Source organism: Protomyctophum bolini (assembly GCF_963924005.1).
Source record: "Protomyctophum bolini genome assembly, chromosome: 4".
NCBI classification, from domain to species: Eukaryota; Metazoa; Chordata; class Actinopteri; order Myctophiformes; family Myctophidae; genus Protomyctophum; species Protomyctophum bolini.
The window spans coordinates 4,927,424-4,949,329 of record NC_137865.1 but is presented as its reverse complement, the minus strand read 5'-3'; the positions used below and the strand labels follow the sequence as shown (position 1 = coordinate 4,949,329).

Sequence of the window (21,906 nt, the reverse complement as noted above, 5' to 3'; positions counted from 1 at the left end):
AAGTATCAGGAACAAAACAAAAAACACCATCATCAGTCTTGATGGAAAGTTATTCATGAAACGTAAATGTGTGGAGATCTGTCTACTGAGTAGACAGATCTCCACACATTTACGTTTCATGAATAACTTTCCATAGTTATAGAGTAGACTCTACTCTAACCTAACCTAATCTAATCTGTAAAGCTCCCTGTGGTGATGACTGGTTCAAACACAGAGGGTCTAGTTAACTAGTGAGAACTAGTGTTAACTAGAAGCAGTAACCAGGCAGGCTGCATGCTACTAGATTGGTCGAGACGGTTGTGAGTTTGTTGATCTGCTATTTTGAAACACATTTGAAGGAGATGAAGAAAAACAAAGACAAAAATCTTAGAATTCACAAATAAACCTGATATGAGGTATAAATCTCCATATTCATACATTAATGAGGTATAAATCTACATATTCATGAACCTGACATCAGACATAAAGTAGCAGCAGGTGTATGCTGTGCATTATACCCAGCTCTTTGTTTAAAGGTGAAAATTACCCCGGGTCGTCACCAGGAGGTCAGCAGACGGCTAATGGATCCTCCCGTGATGTTTTTGGTTGTTTCTTTTGGTTACCTGATGCATTGTAACGGTGTCCAATGAGACGTGGGTAAAGCCTGAGGCATTGTAACGGTGTCCAATGAGACTTATGAGACGTGGGTAACGCTTCCATTCTAAATGTCCCGTCGGCCACCGGCCAACTTTGGAACGCTGCAAGTTGGGATTATGCTAATTACTCAATTTCTGACCACACAGTGACCCGTATCACTCGGCATACGGCAGAAATGGATTCAGCACATCGAATGCTTTTGGCATATGGTGGGCTATATGGTGTCCATATATGGAGATCTCTGTATCTGTCTGCCTGTCTGTGTCCATATATGGAGATCTCTGTATCTGTCTGCCTGTGTCTGGAGAGTGCAAACTGACTGTGAAAAGTGGAAGTAATCAAATGGCAGGTGTGGGGTTGCCATGGCAACCAATTGGCTGAGGCAGAGAATGGTAGCGGTGAGGCTGAGTGGACTTTAGGCTCATTAGCTCCACTGGCAGAGCCTGACCAGCGTTTCTGGACAACCGTGTGTCCGAACCGACTCAAGGCCGGACACTGCACTTCCGTGTGGGTGGGGGGGGGGGCAGACGACAGACACACACTGTGGAACGCCTGTGTCACCATTAGAAGTCAGTGGGGCGAAGAGTTCTCGAGTCACGTGGATTACAGATGTGCCTACACACGTGCACACACAGAAACGTAGACGTGCGTACACACGTGCACACACAGAGACGTGGTGCATTTATTATAGGATATATATTTGTTTCCCCTGGACTGGAGAGCGCAACAATTCTACTTATGTACAATTTGGAGATTCCTGGAACAAAATATGTACAGCTGGAGGTCAGGGGTCAAACCCTATCAACCTGGAGGTCAGATGTCAAACACCATCAACCTGGAGGTCAGAGGTCAAACCCTATCTTGGGGTCTTTAGCACATCAAGGTTTGATTGACAGATTGTCACTGTGCTTCTTATATACTGTACATCATCAGTGTGATGTCACCATGATCTCATGATGAGTCACTCATGACCAAATATGGAGTCCATGATGCCAGGTATACTGGCGACGGTGGTAACCATGACAACCTGGACTCACTCAGACATGTGGAGTAACCATGGATGGACACAGTCATAACTTGACAGTCTCCAGTCCAGCAGAGAGCAGCGTCTGCTCAGCATCTCCTCCTAGGTGGTTACAGCTGAGGTCCACATGCTTCAGATGGGAGGAGGGGTTGAGGGCTACAGCTGAAGCCAGAGAAGAACAGCCTTTCTCTGTGATCGCACAGCCTGACAACCTGCAGAGATATACACACTTTAACAAACTGCTGTTGATGCTCCAGTACAGAGAAAACTCTATTTACCTCAGAGTCTGCAGTACAGATCCACACAGAATAAAACTCTATTTACCTCAGAGTCTGCACTACAGATCCACACAGAATAATACTCTATTTACCTCAGTCTGCAGTACAGATCCACACAGAATAAAACTCTATTTACCTCAGAGTCTGCAGTACAGATCCACACAGAATAAAACTCTATTTACCTCAGAGTCTGCAGTACAGATCCACACAGAATAAAACTATATTTACCTCAGAGTCTGCAGTACAGATCCACACAGAATAATTTACCTCAGAGTCTGCAGGTGACAATGTGGACTCTTCACTCCGGCACATAGAAGCTCAATTCCAGAGTCCTGCAGGTTGTTCAAAGTCAGGTCTAATTCTCTCAAATGGGAAGGATTGGAGGCGAGAGCCGAGGCCAGAACTTCACAGCTTCTCTCCAACAACCAGCAGTTCTTCAGACTAAATGAAGAATACAACCAGATGAGAAGGGGGGAGAGAGAGAGAGAATGAGAGAGAGAGATTTTAAGACGAATAAAATACATAGTCCTGCCATACAATTTCCGTTGGCTCATGCAGCATAAGTTTTCCACATAAAACCTTCTCTCCCACTGGGTTTTTAGATATTGATCCAAAGTTCATGTTTAGAACGTTTTGTGCATTTTGATCAAACTGTCTGGGGCTGACCAGCCTGCGTGGGGGCTTACTAACGTCTAGTTACGCCCCTGATACCAATTAAGAATTAACATTAATATAAATATCATTAAAAACTAGGGGATGACACTCTGACAGAACACATTCAACCACTCATAGTGTCATCAGAGGTGTTTAGTGTTTTAATGTAGTACATCTCAGCATAAAGACTACATACATTAGTTAAGGTCAGTGTGAGTTACCATGATATCAAACCTTATCCACACTTAAAATAAAGTACCACCTCCAAAATAACTGCATTATAATCACTTACTATAACAGAACGTAACCAAATAAAAATAAAAATGGTAAATTAATCTGACCTGAGAATCTCCAGACAACAGTTTGGGCTCTTCAGTGCAGCACAGATGAGATCCACTCCGGAATCCTTCAAGACGTTTCCACTCAAGTCCAGTTCTCTCAAATGGGACGGATTGGAGCTGAGAGCTGAAGCCACAATTTCAATGTGTTCCATCTTGAGGTCACAGCCAGCAAGTCTGTAATTACAGATTAAATGTAAAATCAGAGATGATCAAAACAGAACAGACCATGTTCACTGTCAAAGAGGTTCCCTGTGGAGCTGTCTGAAATGTGTGTGTTAAGCAGACCTAATACAAAATTCCAGACCTTGTAAGCAAACGTTAGGTGTGAAAGGCACCTAAAAGATCTTTAATCTAGTTCTTCAGAAATACAATGACAATGTGTACATGTGTTTATTTTGAATGAATGAATGCTGCTCTAACATGATTATATTCTTATGACTACTAACCTGGCCGTTTTGCAGTTCCTCACAGCTGGGACCAGTTTCCGTTTCCCCTCCTGGTCTGTGTTGTATTTCTGCACGTCCAACTCCTCCAGAACCTCCTCTGACATCAGCAGCATGGAGGCCAGAGCTGAACACTGGGGCACAGTGAGTCCCTTCCCTGAGCTGTTCTCTGACTCCAGGTACTGTTGGATCCCCTGACTGACTGACGGGTCGTTCATCTCCATCAGACAGTGGAAGATGTTGATACATCTGTCAGGAGAGGCATCACGATCATCCATCTTCTTCAGGTTGTCGATGACTCTCTGGATCTCCTCTGGACTGTTCTCTGTCTGACCCAGCAGGCCTCCTAACAGACTCTGGTTGGACTGCAGTGAGAGACCATGAAGGAAGCGGACAAAGAGGTCCAGTTGACCACTCTCACTCTTCAGGGTTTTATTCATAGCAGCCTTCAGGAAATCAGACAGGGAACTGTCACGTCCCCGTTGGTCACGTCCCAGGAATGACTTCAGGACCTCCGTGTTCTTCTGAGTGAAACAGTGGAACAGGTAGACTGCAGCCAGAAACTGCTGGATGCTCAGATGAACGAAGCAGTAGACCGTTTTGTGGAAGAACAAACCGTCTTCTTTGAAGAACTTTGTGCAAAAGCCCAAGTTCTTCAAGTCCTTGTTCACATCAAGACCACACGCCTTCAGGTCCTCCTCATAGAAAATTATGTTGCCTTTGTTCAGTTGGTGAAACGCCAGCTTGCCCAGCTTCAGAAGAACTTCCCCTGCATACTTTATGAGCTTCCCTCTGTCTGCCTCGCCTTGTTTAGGATTCTCCCGCTGTATCTCACCCATCAGGAAGTGGCAGAACAGCTCAACCAGGGTTTTGGGCAGCCTGACTGTCGTCCCCATGTTCTTCACCATGTTCTTCACAATGGTAGCAAGGATCCAACAGAAGACTGGGATTTCACACATGGTGAGGAGGATCTTTGATTCTTTGATCTGTGAGAAGATTGATCTGGCCTGGTTCTCATCACTGAACGTCTTCTGGAAGAACTCCTTCTTCTGGTCATCTCTGATGAACCCTCGTACTTCTGTCATCCTGTTTACAAACACCTTAGGGATCTGATTGGCTGCTACAGGTCGCGAGGTTATCCAGATGCGAGCAGAGGGGAGGAGCTTCCCCTTGATGAGGTTTACAAGGAGATCCTTTACTGGGTAAGAGTCGTTGACATTCATGAGGCCAATTTCTGTTTTGTAATCAAACTGGAAATTATTTTCATCATAACCATCCAGAACAAACATGACTTTGAAGGGGCTGTTGCTGTAGTCTCTTGCCGTCTGCAAATGAGTGAAGATACATTTAAGAATGTCTTCCTCAATAAATCTGGTTTCCGCGATGCAGCAGTGAATTAGCTGTGCCAAAGTAAACTTTTGTCCCTTGAGCATATTTAACTGGCGGAACTTGAGCGGGAACACGAGGTGTGGGTCTTGGGGGAAACATTTCTTGGCCCAGTCGAACAAAAAATTGTGTACGAGGAACGTTTTTCCAATACCTGCACAGCCAACGGTCAGCACTGTTTTTATGATTCGTCCAGAAAGTTCTTTGAACATCTGACCCAGTTGGATTTCTGTTCCCTCTCCTGCCTTCTTCATCTCCATCTGTCTGACTTCATGATGGCTGTGGATATCTGTTCTTTCGATGTCTACATTGTAGAGCGGAGCGAAGACGTTTTCAAACACGACCTCAGACTGTGTGCCCAGTTCCACCCTCAGATATGTGCTGTTCATGTTGCGTTGAAGCTGCTCTTTATAGTCAGTGATGTGACGATATCCTGGTGTTCTCTCCAACAGACCTGTAGCGAACAAAGCATTTCCATGTTACTTACACACGCGTGCACACACACACACACACACACACACACACACACACACACACACACATGTGCGCGCACACAAACACACACACACACACACACACACACACACACACACACACACACACACACACACACACACACACACACGCACACCTTACCTCTCAGTTTGGCAGCTCTGTCTCGTCTTTCCTTCTCTCGTCTTCTGTCTCGTCTTTCCTTCTCTCCTTCTGTCAAAGTTGAGATGTGAGACAGTGATTGGTCAGTGAGATGTGAGACAGTGATTGGTCAGTGAGATGTGAGATAGTGATTGGTCAGTGAGATGTGAGACAGTGATTGGTCAGTGAGATGGGAGACAGTGATTGGTCAGTGAGATGTGAGACAGTGATTGGTCAGTGAGATGTGAGGCAGTGATTGGTCAGTGAGATGTGAGACAGTGATTGGTCAGTGAGATGTGAGGCAGTGATTGGTCAGTGAGATGTGAGACAGTGATTGGTCAGTGAGATATGAGACAGTGATTGGTCAGTGAGATGTGAGACAGTGATTGGTCAGTGAGATGTGAGACAGTGATTGGTCAGTGAGATGTGAGACAGTGATTGGTCAGTGAGATGTGAGACAGTGATTGGTCAGTGAGATGTGAGACAGTGATTGGTCAGTGAGATGTGAGGCAGTGATTGGTCAGTGAGGAGACACTACAGGATCATTCTCGTCTTCACATAATGACACAGAGATGGATGGATTTATATCAATATAGATTGTAAATAAATCTAGTTAAAAATAAATTAAAGACTCACGAGGTTGCTTGTTCAAGAATACAGTTGCCAGTGCTACTGCGTACATGAAGACAGTAACAATAAGCCCTGGTCTGCCTCTGCCTGTTCGTCCTTTAGGAGCTGAAAGACAGAAATAGAAAACATAAATAGAAAAGAAAATCTCTTTACATTTTTTATTCCCCTGCGAATGCTTCCTAGGCGAACTGGAGTAATGGCTGGAGTAATGGCCATTTAGACCTGAGGATGATTCTACAAATGTCTTCTAAATCCTGACAGTTTTCTGAAAAACCCACGTTTCTATATCAGTGGTTCTCAAACTTGTTCATGTCAAGGAGCCCCTGGCTGCACAGAATTATCTGTAATTGGCCGCCGACCCCCATCTCAAAATATGTTGTTCCAGGGACCCCCACCCAGAAGCAAATATTTGAGTTAAAAACGTTCGCTCTGAAAGAGTATATTCAAAGCTTTGCGGCACATTTTCACGATATTTCAAAAATAGCAGACCTACAGGCTCGTAGCGCGGCACTCGGTGTGCTACGGCTTTAAGTCCAGCTTTAAGTCCAAAAATCTGAGAACACACACACACACACACACCTTTGTAAAGCGGGTTGTCCACAGCCTCGCTCTGCTCCACACTGAACAGGTTCTTTATCGCACAGGATACTCTTTGAACTTTTCTCCCTTCCTCGTCGTCGCTGATCGTGGCCGTCCGGGACTCGGGTCCGCTCCATTCCTCATCGTTGTAGATCCTGGTCTCGTTGGGTTTGGGTCGAGTCCATTCCTCATCGTGGAACCTCCATCGATAGACGACCACGCCCGACTCTGTGACGTCTCCGAATACGATGCACTGCAGCGTGCAGCTGCTGGAGTTGGAGTCACGTGGTGCCACGATGGATAGCTCTGGATGTGGGACTTTCTCTGTTGAGGACACAGAATGAAGACATGAAGAATGAATGCACCACACATCTATTATGAACACACGCACACGCACACGCACACGCCCACGCACACGCCCACACACACACACACACACACACACACACACACACACACACGTTATATGTGATTTTGGGCATGTAAATATGTGTAGTTGCGGGCAATGTTCCCCCTAAGGTGCGCCCGTGCGCACACGCACATGTTTCTAAAGTGTAATGTTAATTTGGTCTTGTTTCTAAAGTGTAGTTGTTTATTTGGGCTTGTTTCTAAAGTGTAATGTTTATTTGGTCTTGTTTCTAAAGTGTAGTTGTTTATTTGGTCTTGTTTCTAAAGTGTAATGTTTATTTGGTCTTGTTTCTTAAGTGTAGTTGTTTATTTGGTCTTGTTTCTAAAGTGTAGTTGTTTATTTGGTCTTGTTTCTAAAGTGTAGTTGTTTATTTGGTCTCGTTTCTAAAGTGTAGTTGTATATTTGGTCTTGTTTCTAAAGTGTAGTTGCTCATTTGGTCTTGTTTCTAAAGTGTAATGTTTATTTGGTCTTGTTTCTAAAGTGTAGTTGTTTATTTGGTCTTGTTTCTAAAGTGTAGTTGTTTATTTGGTCTTGTTTCTAAAGTGTAGTTGTTTATTTGGTCTCGTTTCTAAAGTGTAGATGTTTATTTGGGCTTGTTTCTAAAGTGTAGTTGCTTATTTGGTCTTGTTTCTAAAGTGTAGTTGTTTATCCTCTAATAAATGTTTCAATCAAATAAAAATACCAAAACAAATCATAAAGGACAGACAATAACAGATCCATAACGACGAGTCATACTTACTCATCTCTTTAAGCAGGTAAGTCTTGCCGTGAAGTCTCTCGTTGATCTCCACAGAATACTGCCCGATGTCTTCTGCGGTCATGTTGTCGATGACCAGCCGTCCGGTGTCTGGGTCCAGCGTGGAGCGGTTTCTAAACGTCCCGTAGTAATCCAGACCATCATCCAGATACCACTCCGCTGCCAGGTTGCGTCCGTGCCTCCACAGGATGCTGGTGACGGCTTCAGAAATAGAGCTGTAGTCTGGGAACAGTTCCACGCGGATGCCTCTGCCTCGTGGTGGAAGGTATTTCACTTGGTCATCTCTTGGCCCTCCAGCTTTAAATCAATACACGTTGGTGTTCTTTAGTGTTTTTGATATTTCAAAACCCAGAATAACCACATATAAAACCATATAAAAAGGCCAAACACTGGTTATGAACATTAAATCTTACCAACAAGGAGCTGGATTGTACTGTAGCCCACGTGTGGAACGAGACAGCGGTAGGTCCCGATGTCCGAGAGCCTCACCCCGGTCAGCCTCAGTGAGATGTTGCCGTGTTGCAGCTCCTCGTGAAACAGGAACGTCCTCCGTTTGTACAAAATGTTCACGGTAACGTTAACGGTACGTCCATCTTGGAAAATGTAAACGTTTGGTGGCGCCAGGCCAGCTCTGGTCCACAACACTGACCGTCTCACCATGTTGAGCTGTGGCTCAACGTGACACGGGAGGATCGCCTCGCCTCCCAGTCTGGCCAGCACTGGTTGAGAGGACCCGTTGACCTGTCCTAAAAACACAACCCAAATGAGATAGACTTTATTGTCACCACGAGGGGAAATTTGTCTTGGGCAAAAGTGCAGTAGTACAGTACATTTTAGAACACAGACAAAACACAGTAGCAGTAGCATTGTACAATCATTGGAGAGAATATTCACATGGTATAGTATCACAAGATTAGAACAGTGCACATTTGCACTGAGAAAGTATGAAAATAAAAAGTACAAAAGAGTAATTCACCAGATAAGAGGTTATTCACAAGGTATGGTATCACAGCGCCTCTAGTGGCTCCAATGAAGTTCGCCCCGCTTCATAAATAGACCATCTTTGGCGTAAGTACAGATAAGTACGGGGCTGCGTCCGAATTTATTCCCTATGCCCCATACAGTGCACTGCGTTGAGGTTCCGCCATTTTGTTTTAGTGTCCGAATATGTAGTGAGCATTTTTGCACCCTAATGTAGTGGACTGAAGTATCCCACAATGCACCGGGAATTGTAGGGACCATCCGATGGTCACTACAAAAACGCAGCGAAGAAAATCTACCCCATAATGCATTGCGCAAGCTCGCTCTTGAGCGCACATGCACACGTTTGCGCACGTGCGCTGCTTCTGCATGCATGCACTCCAACTCAGAAGAGGCAGAAGTTGAACCAGCGAAAGAAATGTACTTTTTAATGTTTGTTTTCCTTCTCTTTTTTTCCCTGGCGGATCTCGAAGCTACAGATCTCGAGATTAATGATCTAGTGCATTTATTTGCAATTGCTTTATTTCATTTTTAATAAAAGTATATTCATTTGCAATAGTATTACTATTCTGATTCATTGTATCCCCCATAATAATAATAATAGTATTACTATTCTGATTCATTGTATCACCCATAATAATAATAATAGTATTACTATTCTGATTCATTGTATCACCCATAATAATAATAATAATAATAGTATTACTATTATGATTCATTGTATCACCAGCACATGACGTTAGGAGAGGAATCAGTTGCTGACTTGCTGTAGAATATATTTGTGAGAATAACCTACTTTATCACAAACGTAGGCTAAATATAATGCATGTGAGACACATTCATTGTGTCACGACTCACGAACACATGTTTTATTAATAGGCTATTCATTCATTCCTGCCATGAAATATACAACATTCTTTCATTGAATTGCGAAAAATACATAGTAATTTATTGGACTACTTTTTTTGTTAACACCAAACGTCCGTATTGCGAGCTTGTAGATCAGCTACTGATTTTACAGGGGCCAGTTTAGAATTGCAGCCGTCCGTAGGGGTCCTTTGAGAGCGGTTTTGAAGGAGTCAAGGGATTCGCATGTCTTAATGACTGTTGGTAGGGCGTTCCATATTTTGGTGGCATAGGAGCGAAAATAACGTGGAATGCCCTACCAACAGTCATTTAGACATGTGAATCCCTTGACTACTTCAAAACTGCTCTCAAAGGACACCTACGGACGGCTGCAATTCCAACCCGGCCCCGGAAAACCTGAACACACACAAACATTGAGAACCCTACCTATAGATAGATAGATAGATTTATTTATTTCTGTGTCATGCACCAAAGGCGCCCAGCCCACATGGACTTACAGGACACACCATATCATTGCAATATTACATTGTGTACAAGAAACAGGTTTGTTTTGTTGTTATTCCCTTTTTTTTTTTTTTTTTTACACAAACAAAACATTCTGCCTTATTTCCCACGCCCTGCATAAAAAGTCTGCCAAAGCAAAAATACCTTTCCTAAAAGTTTTTCATAGTCCTCCAACCAGAAAAAGTCAGCACAGATGGTTGTCATTTTACAAAATAATACATGTCTTAATTCTTCATATAATGGGCAGTAAAACAAAAAATGAATTTAATTTTCAATTTCTTTCAAATCACACACTAGACAGACTCTGTCCTCCTCAGGAGTACCAATGAATCTACCAATTTCTAAAGCTAATGGTAAGGTCCCAGAATGCAGCTGTGCACAAAAAGATCTCTGACTATACTAGCCTACTGGGCAGAATGGCAACCAGAACCGTTCTGAGTGAAACTCCTCCCTGTGCTCACTGGCCGGCATACTGATGATTTCCATGAAACCACGTGGTTTCAAGAGAATAACCGTGATACACAGACCAGGGGAGGCGCCGGGTTAGCCTGGTTAATAAACCAGACCGAATCAGCCGTTGGCAAAAAATAATAATTGCCTGCCGGCGGATTCGCGGTCCGTGCGATATTAGTCTGGTTTATTAACCAGGCTAGCGCCGGGTAGGCGTAAAGAAAAAGAGAGAGAGAGAGAGAGAGAGAGAGAGAGAGAGAGAGAGAAAAAACACATTCAAATCAATAATCAATGAGTTGGAACTAACACGGATTGTTATCCCAGTGAAAAAGTAACGACGGTTAGTAAAAGTGAGTGTAAATGAGAATTAAGTGTAGGCCTACCTGTCACAGGTGTGTTACAGATGCTGCTCCAAAGCACCAACAACATGTAGAAATTAATCCGCGACTTTAATGCTGTTAAAACTCCGTTTACTGTGAAGAACAGCGAAAGCGAGTGGGCCTCCATCATTGTTCTTGTTTTAGGCACCGAGAAGTGAACCTTCCCCCCTAGCCTATACACTCTGACCCTGAGCCTAAAGGATACCAGACGACTGTTTGTGTAAGTATAAATAAGTATAAAACAGGAGACAGTAAGGAGCGTCGGAGCCTAGTATCATGTACTCTAGTGTGACTTGCTGCTGGGGCATACCATTATGCAGGGGGGTGTCCCCTTCGGTCAACTTCAGCGTCTCAAGCCCACCACACACCGGCTGCGTCCGCAGTAAACAGTCGGCTCAGATCGGAGTCTGCTAGTTAGTTACTTTATTGACACAAATGTATAAAACATTGGGTCCAAACAATAATAAAAAGCCCAACTTTAAAAAGGTACAATACATTAAAATACCGGTATGTGAATACACAGCGACCCAGGTATGGAAGAGATCTTCTCTGCACCACCCATCTTTATCAACAAGAGGGCGCCCACGCTACAGAATAAGACGCAGAACAAAAACAAACGAGGCAGAACAGAAAACATAGGGCTATAAAAATGAATGTAGGCTAGCCTGTTTGTCATTGTATTTTCTGTGAATTAACTCACAGTTTAATCCACTGATCCTCAGCCATTTTAATTTCAAGGAACCCCAAATTAAATGTAGGCCTATATGAATTAGCCTAGGGTGACACTTGACAGGGTCATAGGCCATTTCATTATGATTTTCGTCTTTGCACTGGGACCTCATGCTACAGATGCTAGTAGCCTATATTGTGATTATTTATTTAAGAAGCACTGTTCTGAACCAATGTTCGCCTTTAAATAAAGAAAAAAAATAATCATCCTTAACCTTTAAGCTAAAATAATGATGACCGGGGACTTAAAACCATTGTTTTAATTGATGGCCTTGATCATGCCCTGCCACTTGGCCTTGTGCCCTAAAAAAGTTGACCACACTAAAGGCCAAGTGGCCTTGCCCCTAAAAGGATGAAATTCCAGGCCTGGTGTTGCCTGTTACTTACTACTATTAGTAATATACTACTGTAATATTATTACTTTACCCAGTAACAAGTAAAGTAAGGTATTACGCTGCCAAAACACTGATTATGTAATTAATATATTACTCTAATTGGCAATTGCCCAACACTGAAAATGAACAACAACAAATTAGAATATTTCATGATTTACATTGTTAAAATACATGATGCGTATGCTAACCATTTTACTTGGCAACTTGGTGACGTAGGCCTGGCTACAAATATGTAGCCTATACTTTTATTACAATTGTACGTTCTGTAATGAGATGTATTGCAGATGTTTATTGATCCATGCAAATATCTAACAGATTCGAGCTAATTAATAGGGCTAGACCCAATGTATTATACAACTGGGTACTGAATCATTGTAGAGACCCTTAGCAAGAATATTCATATTAGACGCACATCATACGCACATCATACAGTATCGGCAGATATTCAAAATCAAATGATCGGAATCGGATCGGGGGCAAAAATATGTGATTGTGACATCCCTAACTATGGTGATAAAATTGACCCGTATAGGCCTATATATACATTCATATGATCATATCAGATATAAAGATATTGCACACGTGCAATTCATCGTAGGCCTATATTAGTTTCGTTTTTATAAAATAGACATTTTAGGTTGCTGCTATAGAATTTATGGTGGCCTAGCTGCCTTCAAAGCAGGACACGTCACACTGGGAGATATTATTCGAGGGACTGATGCAACTCCCACAGAATCTGAGGAACAGCGGTGGTGGGATCCAAGTAAAATCCTAGATGGGAAAAAAAAGGTCTACCTTGTGATTTTCTCTGTGGTGGTCTGCTGTCTTGATGTCCGTGATATTTCCCAAGTAGAGTTGGGTCCTCCTCTGTCCTGTATAATAATGCCCAGAGGTGCCAGGTCCTTCCTCAGCGTATCACATGCTTTAAGAAGGGGAATCCTATCTGGGTACAAGGCTTGGGGGGGTCCGGTGCTTCCAGTAGAACTGACCTCCTGGGGGGTCAGGGCGAAGGCTCGCACGCGGCCCCGGAAACGGGCTAGCTGCTCCACCACGGCGTTGTTCAGGGTGGTCCCAGAGGAACCCACGACGCTGCCCGGATCCCTTCTGTTCCGCAGATCCATTCCGAGCTGCTCAAAGAGTTCCTGGACGTAGGAGATAATGGCCCCAAACACAGCCGGGCTTCTTCGCACCGGCGGCCCCTCAGGCTTCGCAACGGGTCGAAGTTGGAAGTTGCCGTGGTGAACCAGATCCATAACGGCATTAATGGCACTCGGCGTATCGAAATCGTCCGCCAAGGCTGCGAGAACACTCGTTTTGGTTGCGGCCAACCTCTCCCACATAAGTTCCTCTTGTGTCGGCGGACACGGAAGCTCAGCCCTCATGTAGGCCTGGGCACTGTGGATGAAGTTGACCACGGTCTCCAGGGAGCACTGTGCCTCGTTCATGCTGGCGTCGCTGTAGTCTATGGCTGATCTGTACTTTCTCATGAGGCAAAACATCCGGAATTCATTGGCAGTATAGGACTCAAGGAAATCCCTTATAGTGATATAGTTCCTCAAGGACTTTGACATTTTCTCAGCACTGCCTTTTAAATGCAGGTGTCCGGAGTGCAGGAAGTAATTCCCCCACTGCCCACACCGATGGTAGGCCTCGCTCTGGGCGATCTCGTTCTCGTGGTGGGGGAAGGCCAGGTCGATGCCTCCTGAATGGATGTCCAGCTGGCTCCCAAACACAGAGCTAGCGACGGTGGAGCATTCAATGTGCCAGCCGGGTCGTCCTTTGCCCCAGGGAGACTCCCAGTAGGGTTCCTGTGGCTTGGAGCTCTTCCACAGAGCAAAGTCCCGCACGTCACGTTTACCTGTGTCACTTGGTTTATCTGTGTCACCTGGCTCACGCTGTGGTTCAATGGCGCTCACAAATGTACCATAACGATCTCCAATGGACTGGATGTCAAAATACACGTCCCCATTTTTAACGACATAGGCATGTCCATTGTCGATGATGCGCTCAATAAACGCCACGATCTGAGGAACCTTCTCGGTGACTCTCAGGTACACTGCAGGGGGAAGCACGTTCAATGACAACATATCCCTTTTGAACTCCTCCTCGTACATCCACGCGAGGGTTGTTGGCGATATACTTTCCTCGGAACTTCGGTTGATGATCTTATCGTCTATATCAGTGATGGCCATGGCGTGGACCACAGTGATTCCAAAGAGCCTGGACAGTATCCTCTGCAGGATGTCAAATCTGACATAAGAGCTTGCGTGGCCGAGATGTGCGTGGTCATAAACAGTGGGTCCACAGCTGTACCAGGTGGCCACTCCTTCCCGTGCCAGTATGAGTGGTTCTTTCCGCTTGGTGAGGCTGTTGTAGGTCTTCAGACCCGTGTCGAATCCAGTGTGTGGACGCCATTGTTTACACGCAGCACCTGCAGTGCATCCCGATCTGCAAAGGACTCCGACTGAAAACTGATAGACTGTTTGCAATATACACACTGATAATCTGCCTATCGGCCACATTGTTTCTTGGCGTTCACCGTCTATCTACCCTCCGAACGCGACAATTCCACGTCTTGACATAGATATAAAAGTGCTCCAATACTGAAAGATGATGTTTATTCAACCTTACTTACAGACATTCTGATTGGTTAAAACAGACTGTGTGGCTTCACGGAAAGTTAGGATTAGGAATACGCGAGTCGGACCATGACATCACACTCATGTCACTATGACCATACATGGAGTGTGTCTAACCTCAATAGGTCGCCATGACATCAGGCACAAACAAATCAACCCCGTGTATTATGTAGACCAGGGATACTCAAATAGATTTACCTGTGGGCCACATTACAAAAATGGCAAGGGGCCAGGGGCCAGTAGATAAAATTACGACATTAATGATACTTGATAACTTCTCTCTTTCAATTGCTTTATTTTCGCAAAATGTATCAAAGTACAATGTGCATGCACACAATATGTAAATAAATAAATGTGTTACATTTTCTTGCATAAACACAAAGAGCTGTTTCCATAACTGCACAAATTATTGCACATAACATGAGTAGCTGTTATAACATAATAACATAACATGAGTAGCTGTTATAATAACATAATAACATAACATGAGTAGCTCTTTGCCTGCCTGCCTGCCTGCCTGCCTGTCTGTCTGTCTGTCCATGAGCAGTTATTTGTCTGTCTGTCAATGAGTAGCTGTCTTACTGTCTGCCTGTCTATGAGTAGCTGTCTGCCTGCCTGTCTATGAGTAGCTGTCTGTCTGTCTGCCTGCCTGCCTGCCTGTCCAATTGTCCATGAGTAGCTGTCTGTCTGCCTGTCTGAGTAGCTGTCTGCCTGCCTGCCTAATTGTCCATGAGTAGCTGTCTGTCTGCCTGTCTATGAGTAGCTGTCTGCCTGCCTGCCTAATTGTCCATGAGTAGCTGTCTGTCTGCCTGTCTATGAGTAGCTGTCTGCCTTCCTGCCTGTCCAATTGTCCATGAGTAGCTGTCTGTCTGTCTATGAGTAGCTGTCTGCCTGCCTGCCCAATTGTCTATGAGTAGCTGTCTGTCTGTCTATGAGTAGCTGTCTGCCTTCCTGCCTGTCCAATTGTCCATGAGTAGCTGTCTGTCTGTCTATGAGTAGCTGTCTGCCTTCCTGCCTGTCCAATTGTCCATGAGTAGCTGTCTGCCTGCCTGTCCAATTCTCCATGAGTAGCTGTCTGTCTGCCTGTCTATGAGTAGCTGTCTGACTGCCTGCCTGTCCAATTCTCCATGAGTAGCTGTCTGCCTGTCTGCCTGTCTATGAGTAGCTGTCTGCCTGCCTGCCAGCCAGTAAGTTGGTTAACAGAAAATAAATTGTTATGGCTGAGTAAAATAAAATACAATAAACACAATTTGCCTGAAAATAGATTACCCAGCTATGACCTTTTTCATGAAAAAAAAAAGAGTAGTGATATGGCTGACTGAGTAAAATAAAACAATCTACCTGAAAATAGATAGCTATAAGTGAAGAGCAATTTCCGCAATTACCATTTCCGCAATTTCCGCAATTTCCATTTCCACCATTTCCGCAATTTCCGCAATTACCATTGCCGCAATTTCCGCAATTTCCATTTCCGCATTTCCGCAATTTCCGCAATTTCCATTTCCGCAATTTCCATTTCCATTTCCAACTATTAATGGCAGCTGGGTTTCATCATTCAAATAAAATAGAACAGTACAACTCTAATACTTATAATAATGTAATTAAAGATAACTTCATTCAGATTTATTTATTTTTATTTCATTTTCCAGATTATTTTTTCTTCTTTTTTTTAGATTTTCATTGGTGGGCCAGTCATAATGGTCCCGCGGGCCTGATGTGGCCCGTGGGCCTGAGGTTGAGTATCACTGATGTAGACCAGTAAGACGCGCAAACGCGGGAAGCGAACGCAGCTGAGACCCTGCAGATCATGTCTGTCTGTCTGTCTGTCTGTGTGTCTGTCCCGCTGTTACTGTATATGTGGACCTGGCCCCTTTTGTGCCCATATATGGAGTTGAGTGGACCTGGCCCCTTTTGTGCCCATATATAGAGCTGAGTGATTGCTGATGCAACACACTCCATATTTGGATAGTGGGACAGACACACACACACACACAGACAGACATGATCTGCTAGGTCTCATAGTAAGTGCTCACTGTGTTCGCAATTAGGATATTCACCATGAACTGACTGGTGCTGTACTCGTACTGTACTTGTACTACTGCAATGTACTGTTCCGTGTTGTACTGTACTGTTCTGTATTGTTCTGTTCTGTACTGTACTGTACTGTACTGTGCCGTGCTGTTCCGTATTGTACTATACTAGTCTGTACTGTACTACTCTGTACTGTTTTACTCCGTACTGTACTGTAGTACTCCATACTGTACTGTACTCCTTCCTGTGTGTGTGTGTGTGTGTGTGTGTGTGTGTGTGTGTGTGACGCTAATCAACAGTGTCATCCAGTAGTATTTGCGAGGTGTTTCAGCCGTCCAGTCGGACAGACAGACACACACACATACAGACACACAATGTTGCATAATGGAGTGGCTAGCACCACTATATCCAGAACAATGTGGGGGAGAAAAAAGACAAGAGAATATGCATTTAGATTTAATGCCATTTTATGTCCTTTAACTTTTCAATAATCTACTACAAAGTCAAACACAAACATTCCACCTGCTAACAACCACAGAGTCACATGTTGTTTACATGACGGATGAACCACAATAAACCACAGCAATAGAAAAAAGAAAATTCAATTTCAGACACACACGCACGCACGCGCTTCACACTAGAATGTTATGCACACACACACACACACACACACACACACACACACACACACACACACACACACAGCGTTTATAATACAGCATTAAAGAAAGGTGGGCAGGGGGGGGTATGATGTCAGTATGGGACGGGACGGGGGAGGGGCAGCCAAAGTTTCACAAACAAAAAACACTTTTTTCATACAGTTCAAAGCAATAATACATTTAAGTTTTATTACGTTATACATTTATGACAATATAATAAAACGTTCGTTTCATTATATTCCATGCATGACAACGCAATAAATCATTTTTTTTCAGTATAAATATTCTTCATCCAAAAGTCAGTGCAGTGCCTTTTCTGTCCAGGCGTCAGGCGGTCCTCATGCTGCCGCACCCTTTAATCCCCTCTACACCTGGTCCGATTCACACGCGTTATGTTGTGCTCACACTGCCAGCTACAAAGCTACAGGCTACCATTCCTGTCGCAATATTGCTTGCTCTGGGTGGATCTTTGTTGGTTGTAAAGTGTCTTGAGACAACTTGTTGTGATTTGACACTATAATAAAATTGAATTGAATTGAATTGAAGATGCAAAGCTACAGGCTACCATTAATTTTCAATGGAAGCCGGCGACATGAAGACACAAAGCTACAATCCAAGTTGAGCTGGCTCCAACTGCTGCTACTAAACCACACCAAGTGTTCGTTTAACCCATTCGACTCACCATCACACAAGTCAGTTCTGTGTTCTTTTCAACCCCGGGCTTGATATCTTCCGTTATATTTCTCTCGCTGGTCTGACGCATGCTCGACTACCAACAAGCGCTTTGATCAAGACTTCAACAGTGACAGATATAGGCTGCGCTTTCTATAGCTTTGTATTATGTTTGTAGCTGCCAGTGTGAATGCGGCTTTAATTTACACCATTTACACCTGGTCTAAAAAATAAAACTGGTCCGGTTTAGACCTCACCTGGTCCAAGCTTTGATCTGCTTCCACGTGTAATTCTTTCCGACTACCAGAGATTGTTGCTTATTAGATCAGTGACCAAACAAACATCCACCGTCTCTAGCGATCACAAAGAATTCATAGAACCATCGTTACGTTCATAACTACTCCACGTAGGGTCCGTGTCCAGCGGGGAGTTATTGTTTTCTTTCCCGGCTGAAAACGCCACGGCGCTCGTCTGAAAATATTTCAGCTCTCAGCAAGCATGTAAGAAAAAAAAAAAAAACCTCCAGGTGGACACATTCCCTTAGTCTCTGGAGCCAAACTGTTGATTCAAACAGTTCAAAATGCGTCCGTCATGCAGTCGTTACATGTTTTATGTTACAGTCGTTATACATGCGGCCATTTAATAGCACTGAAAATGCTAAGAAACGGCGCGCTCGTCTCATCTCCCCCCGTTCGTTTCCGCTTAGTCTTTGCAGTCGGCTAAGCTTGTCCCAAATTAGTCAAAGCCTATATTCGTAGCTAGATGCTTAGCATAAATGGAAATTCCAAGATATATTTTGAAATACATCATCTTGAATTAAAATGGTGAACAGATGACAGCGTCTGTCCATTCTGGACTTTCAGGAGGTGTAGTTACAGACGCTATGCAGCAGGGGGTGTAGTAACACACTATGAGGGAATAAGTTGTCTGGCTGGAGAGACTAGTTTCATAGAATATTACAAAAAAAATCATAGAATTGTAGTTACGTTTTGTAACTCTCACTCCATTTGGCACAATTTTTTCATTTTACATCAACTCACACCATCTCTTATGCCTAATTTACACTCACTAATGTAGCACGGCAGGCATAGCTTGCCAACAATATGTGATCTACAAGCTCACCTGGAAACTAAAAACAAAACATGCAAAATTAAAACATACGAATAAAAAAAAACTGACAGCTCGTAGATCAGTTCTTGTCGAGAAGCAATGCACACGTTCAACTCAGTGCGTTTGTTTTTAAAAACACGTTCAACTTCAAAGTGCGTGTTTATGTTTTAAAAAACACGTTCAACTTCAAAGTGCATGTTTATGTTTTTAAAAACACGTTCAACTCAAAGTGTGTGCCGATGTTTTTTTTGTCTTTGCACTTCAGAAGTCCAGCTGTGAAGTACAGTTTGTATTGTTTTTTTTCTCGTTGATTTTTCACCGTTCAGCCGATATAAAAAGAGAGCAAGTAATTTACAAGTGTTTTCTTCTTCTGTTTTTTTTTGCTCCTGAATTCCCTTAAAAAAAGTAAAGAAAAGAAAAGTCCAAATCGCCTCCTACTGGATGCCTCTGAACAAACACATGGCGAAGACCATGGCGAACAGCTGTGGAGAGAGACCATGAATGTGTTATTATTATTATAACAGCTGTGGAGAGAGACCATTAATGTGTTATTATTATAACAGCTGTAGAGAGAGACCATGAATGTGTTATTATTATAACAGCTGTGGAGAGAGACCATGAATGTATCAATAATAATAATATCTCAAACTTATATAGCGCTTTTCTGAGTACCCAAAGACGCTTTACATGGGGGGGCTTTACAGAGGTAACAACAAATTAAAAACAACTTTAATAGAAAAGGAAAAATAACACTAAAAGCTAAAGAACATTAAAAGACAGTGAAAAGGGTTAGCTAGGGAAGGCAATTTTGAAGAGGTGGGTTTTGAGGGTGGATTTGAAGGTTTGAAGGGTGGGGGCATCTCTGAGTGCCTTAGGGAGGGCATTCCACAGGGTTGGGGCAGCAAAGGCGAATGCTCTGTCCCCCCCACGTACGGCAGATACAAACATAATAGAATCCGATTTATCCTTATCGTCACTGTGTGGCAGAAACCTCTTATCTCCGTATTTTAACAGTTTTTAATGCCCTATACTTGATCACACAGCATCAGGGACAAATTAGCCATTGGGGCCGTGGCCAAGGGTCCCTTGGCTCTCAGGGGCCCTTCAGGGAAATTGGACTTCACGGTACTGGGTTTGACGACCTGAAAAGGGCTCCTGGGGCCCTTCATTGGCCATTGATTTTGTTAAATCTAGGTCAAAAAGATGAAAAAAAAACACAAAAATGTCGCCCTATGGGGGCCCTGCAACAATTACCGGCCCAGGGGCCCTCGCGGGGGTTAATCCGTCCCTGCACAGCATCACACAAAAGCAAGTAAAAGCAACACATTCTGAGCTTGTAGATCTGCCACTTTTGATATTTTTTTCATTTTGAATCCTGACAAGTAACATTTTCGGACATATGAGGTTTCCACCGGACAAAGACGATATGATAAGTTTATCACAGAGGAGGCTACAGTATTGATGTAAAAAGTGTAATACATTCCATCTTTTGGCAGTCTAAAGCAAGGGTTCCCAAGCCTTTCAGACCCCCGCTAATAAACTTTGAACTGGGGACACATTACCCCGACATGTAGGCCTACTGTACATGGAATTGTAGGAATTTGGTATGTCCTGATCGTGTTTCTTTTGCTCCCGTTCCAATTTTCCAATTCGGATTTTTCCAGATGAGACTTTCATTGAACACCTTACGCCATATCACAATAGTACAATATCCAAAATCACAGTCAAATGTCCAGTCTAATATCATGACATGGATAATAATATTGATACTAGGGATATGCCGATCAGGGTTTTTTTCTCCCGATCCGAATCCGATCATTTGAAAATGAGGCGATCAGCCCCGATTTCCGATCACATGATCGGATCGGTACAACCGTAATTGTAGGCATTCCAGCTACAAACTACAAGCTTGTAGATCGTCTATTTTCACAATGTTTGCCTCTTTCTTACTTAACATTTGACAATTTGGTCTTAAAAAAGGTCTTAAAAGCCATTCAATTGTAACTTTAGAAATGTGCAAATACGCTGTATGCACTTATACTGCATGTTGATTGGTTTGTTTACTGTTGAGTGAGAAAACAAAGTTGCACATTATGCTAATCATCTGGGGACCCCGGGAAATAATTTGGGTTCAATGGAAAATGGTTCAACCAAAGATATTATTCACCATTTTCTTACACTTTCACCTGTCTAAACAAAAGTGGTGTTCTGTAACACCAAGTCTCACCACTAGATGGAGACATTGTTCTACCAAACAAAGCGCAACCCCCTTACTTGCACTCATGCTACTTGATGATGACGATAAGAAGTAGACATGTTTCAACATGTTCACATACCTCTATCATAGGTGTGGATCTAACAAACCATTTGGATGGGTTTGTGTACCTCAATAGGCTCCAACACCGCAATGTTTTGAGTTAAAATATGCATTTTTGACACGTTAATGTACCCCCCCATTAGATCTGTAGAACATGTGGATGGGCTCATACGCACCTCTATAGTCAGCACCACGATGGCCAGAGCTCCGGCCACGTAGATGTAGAGCTCAAAGTAATCCACCACCGCAGAGTAGCAACCCTGTGGGAACAATATTTAATTATTCTGTCTGTCTGTCTATACATACAGTATATATATGTCCTTTGGGCTGTTTTAACAATAAAACAGGGCAACACAAGATAATAACATAGATAGAGGGGGGGGGGGGGGGGGAAGATAACAG

At 43.5% G+C, this 21,906-nt stretch overlaps 3 protein-coding genes across 3 annotated transcripts in view; all 3 read right to left on the bottom strand.

The window, feature by feature from the left end:
- Positions 1 to 1,283: 1,283 nt before the first annotated feature.
- On the bottom strand, positions 1,284 to 11,084 carry LOC308313890 (uncharacterized protein). The gene is made up of 10 exons (XM_080761217.1): positions 10,956 to 11,084; positions 8,184 to 8,516; positions 7,753 to 8,067; positions 6,605 to 6,928; positions 6,032 to 6,130; positions 5,399 to 5,467; positions 3,380 to 5,216; positions 2,934 to 3,107; positions 2,206 to 2,379; positions 1,284 to 1,872 (listed from the first exon to the last, which is right to left on the bottom strand). Exons 1-10 carry the CDS (start codon positions 11,080 to 11,082, stop codon positions 1,707 to 1,709), a joined length of 3,618 nt encoding a protein of 1,205 aa, XP_080617343.1. The 5' UTR covers positions 11,083 to 11,084; the 3' UTR covers positions 1,284 to 1,706.
- A 1,783-nt stretch (positions 11,085 to 12,867) lies between these two features.
- On the bottom strand, positions 12,868 to 18,168 carry LOC308313888 (putative cysteine--tRNA ligase, mitochondrial; the record flags this gene model as incomplete). The annotated part of the gene is made up of 2 exons (XM_080761214.1): positions 12,868 to 14,547; positions 18,088 to 18,168. 2 exons carry the CDS (start codon positions 18,166 to 18,168, stop codon positions 12,868 to 12,870), a joined length of 1,761 nt encoding a protein of 586 aa, XP_080617340.1.
- Positions 17,190 to 21,906, bottom strand: part of LOC308314747 (tetraspanin-18B-like) — an 87,956-nt gene continuing 83,239 nt past the window's right edge. Inside the window, exons 8-9 of the mRNA XM_080762415.1 lie at positions 21,681 to 21,764; positions 17,190 to 19,669 (exon numbers count right to left, since the gene is read on the bottom strand). Of these exons, the coding sequence (XP_080618541.1) occupies positions 19,622 to 19,669; positions 21,681 to 21,764 (132 nt within the window). The 3' untranslated portion in view covers positions 17,190 to 19,621. The remainder of the gene's footprint in view (positions 19,670 to 21,680; positions 21,765 to 21,906) is intronic.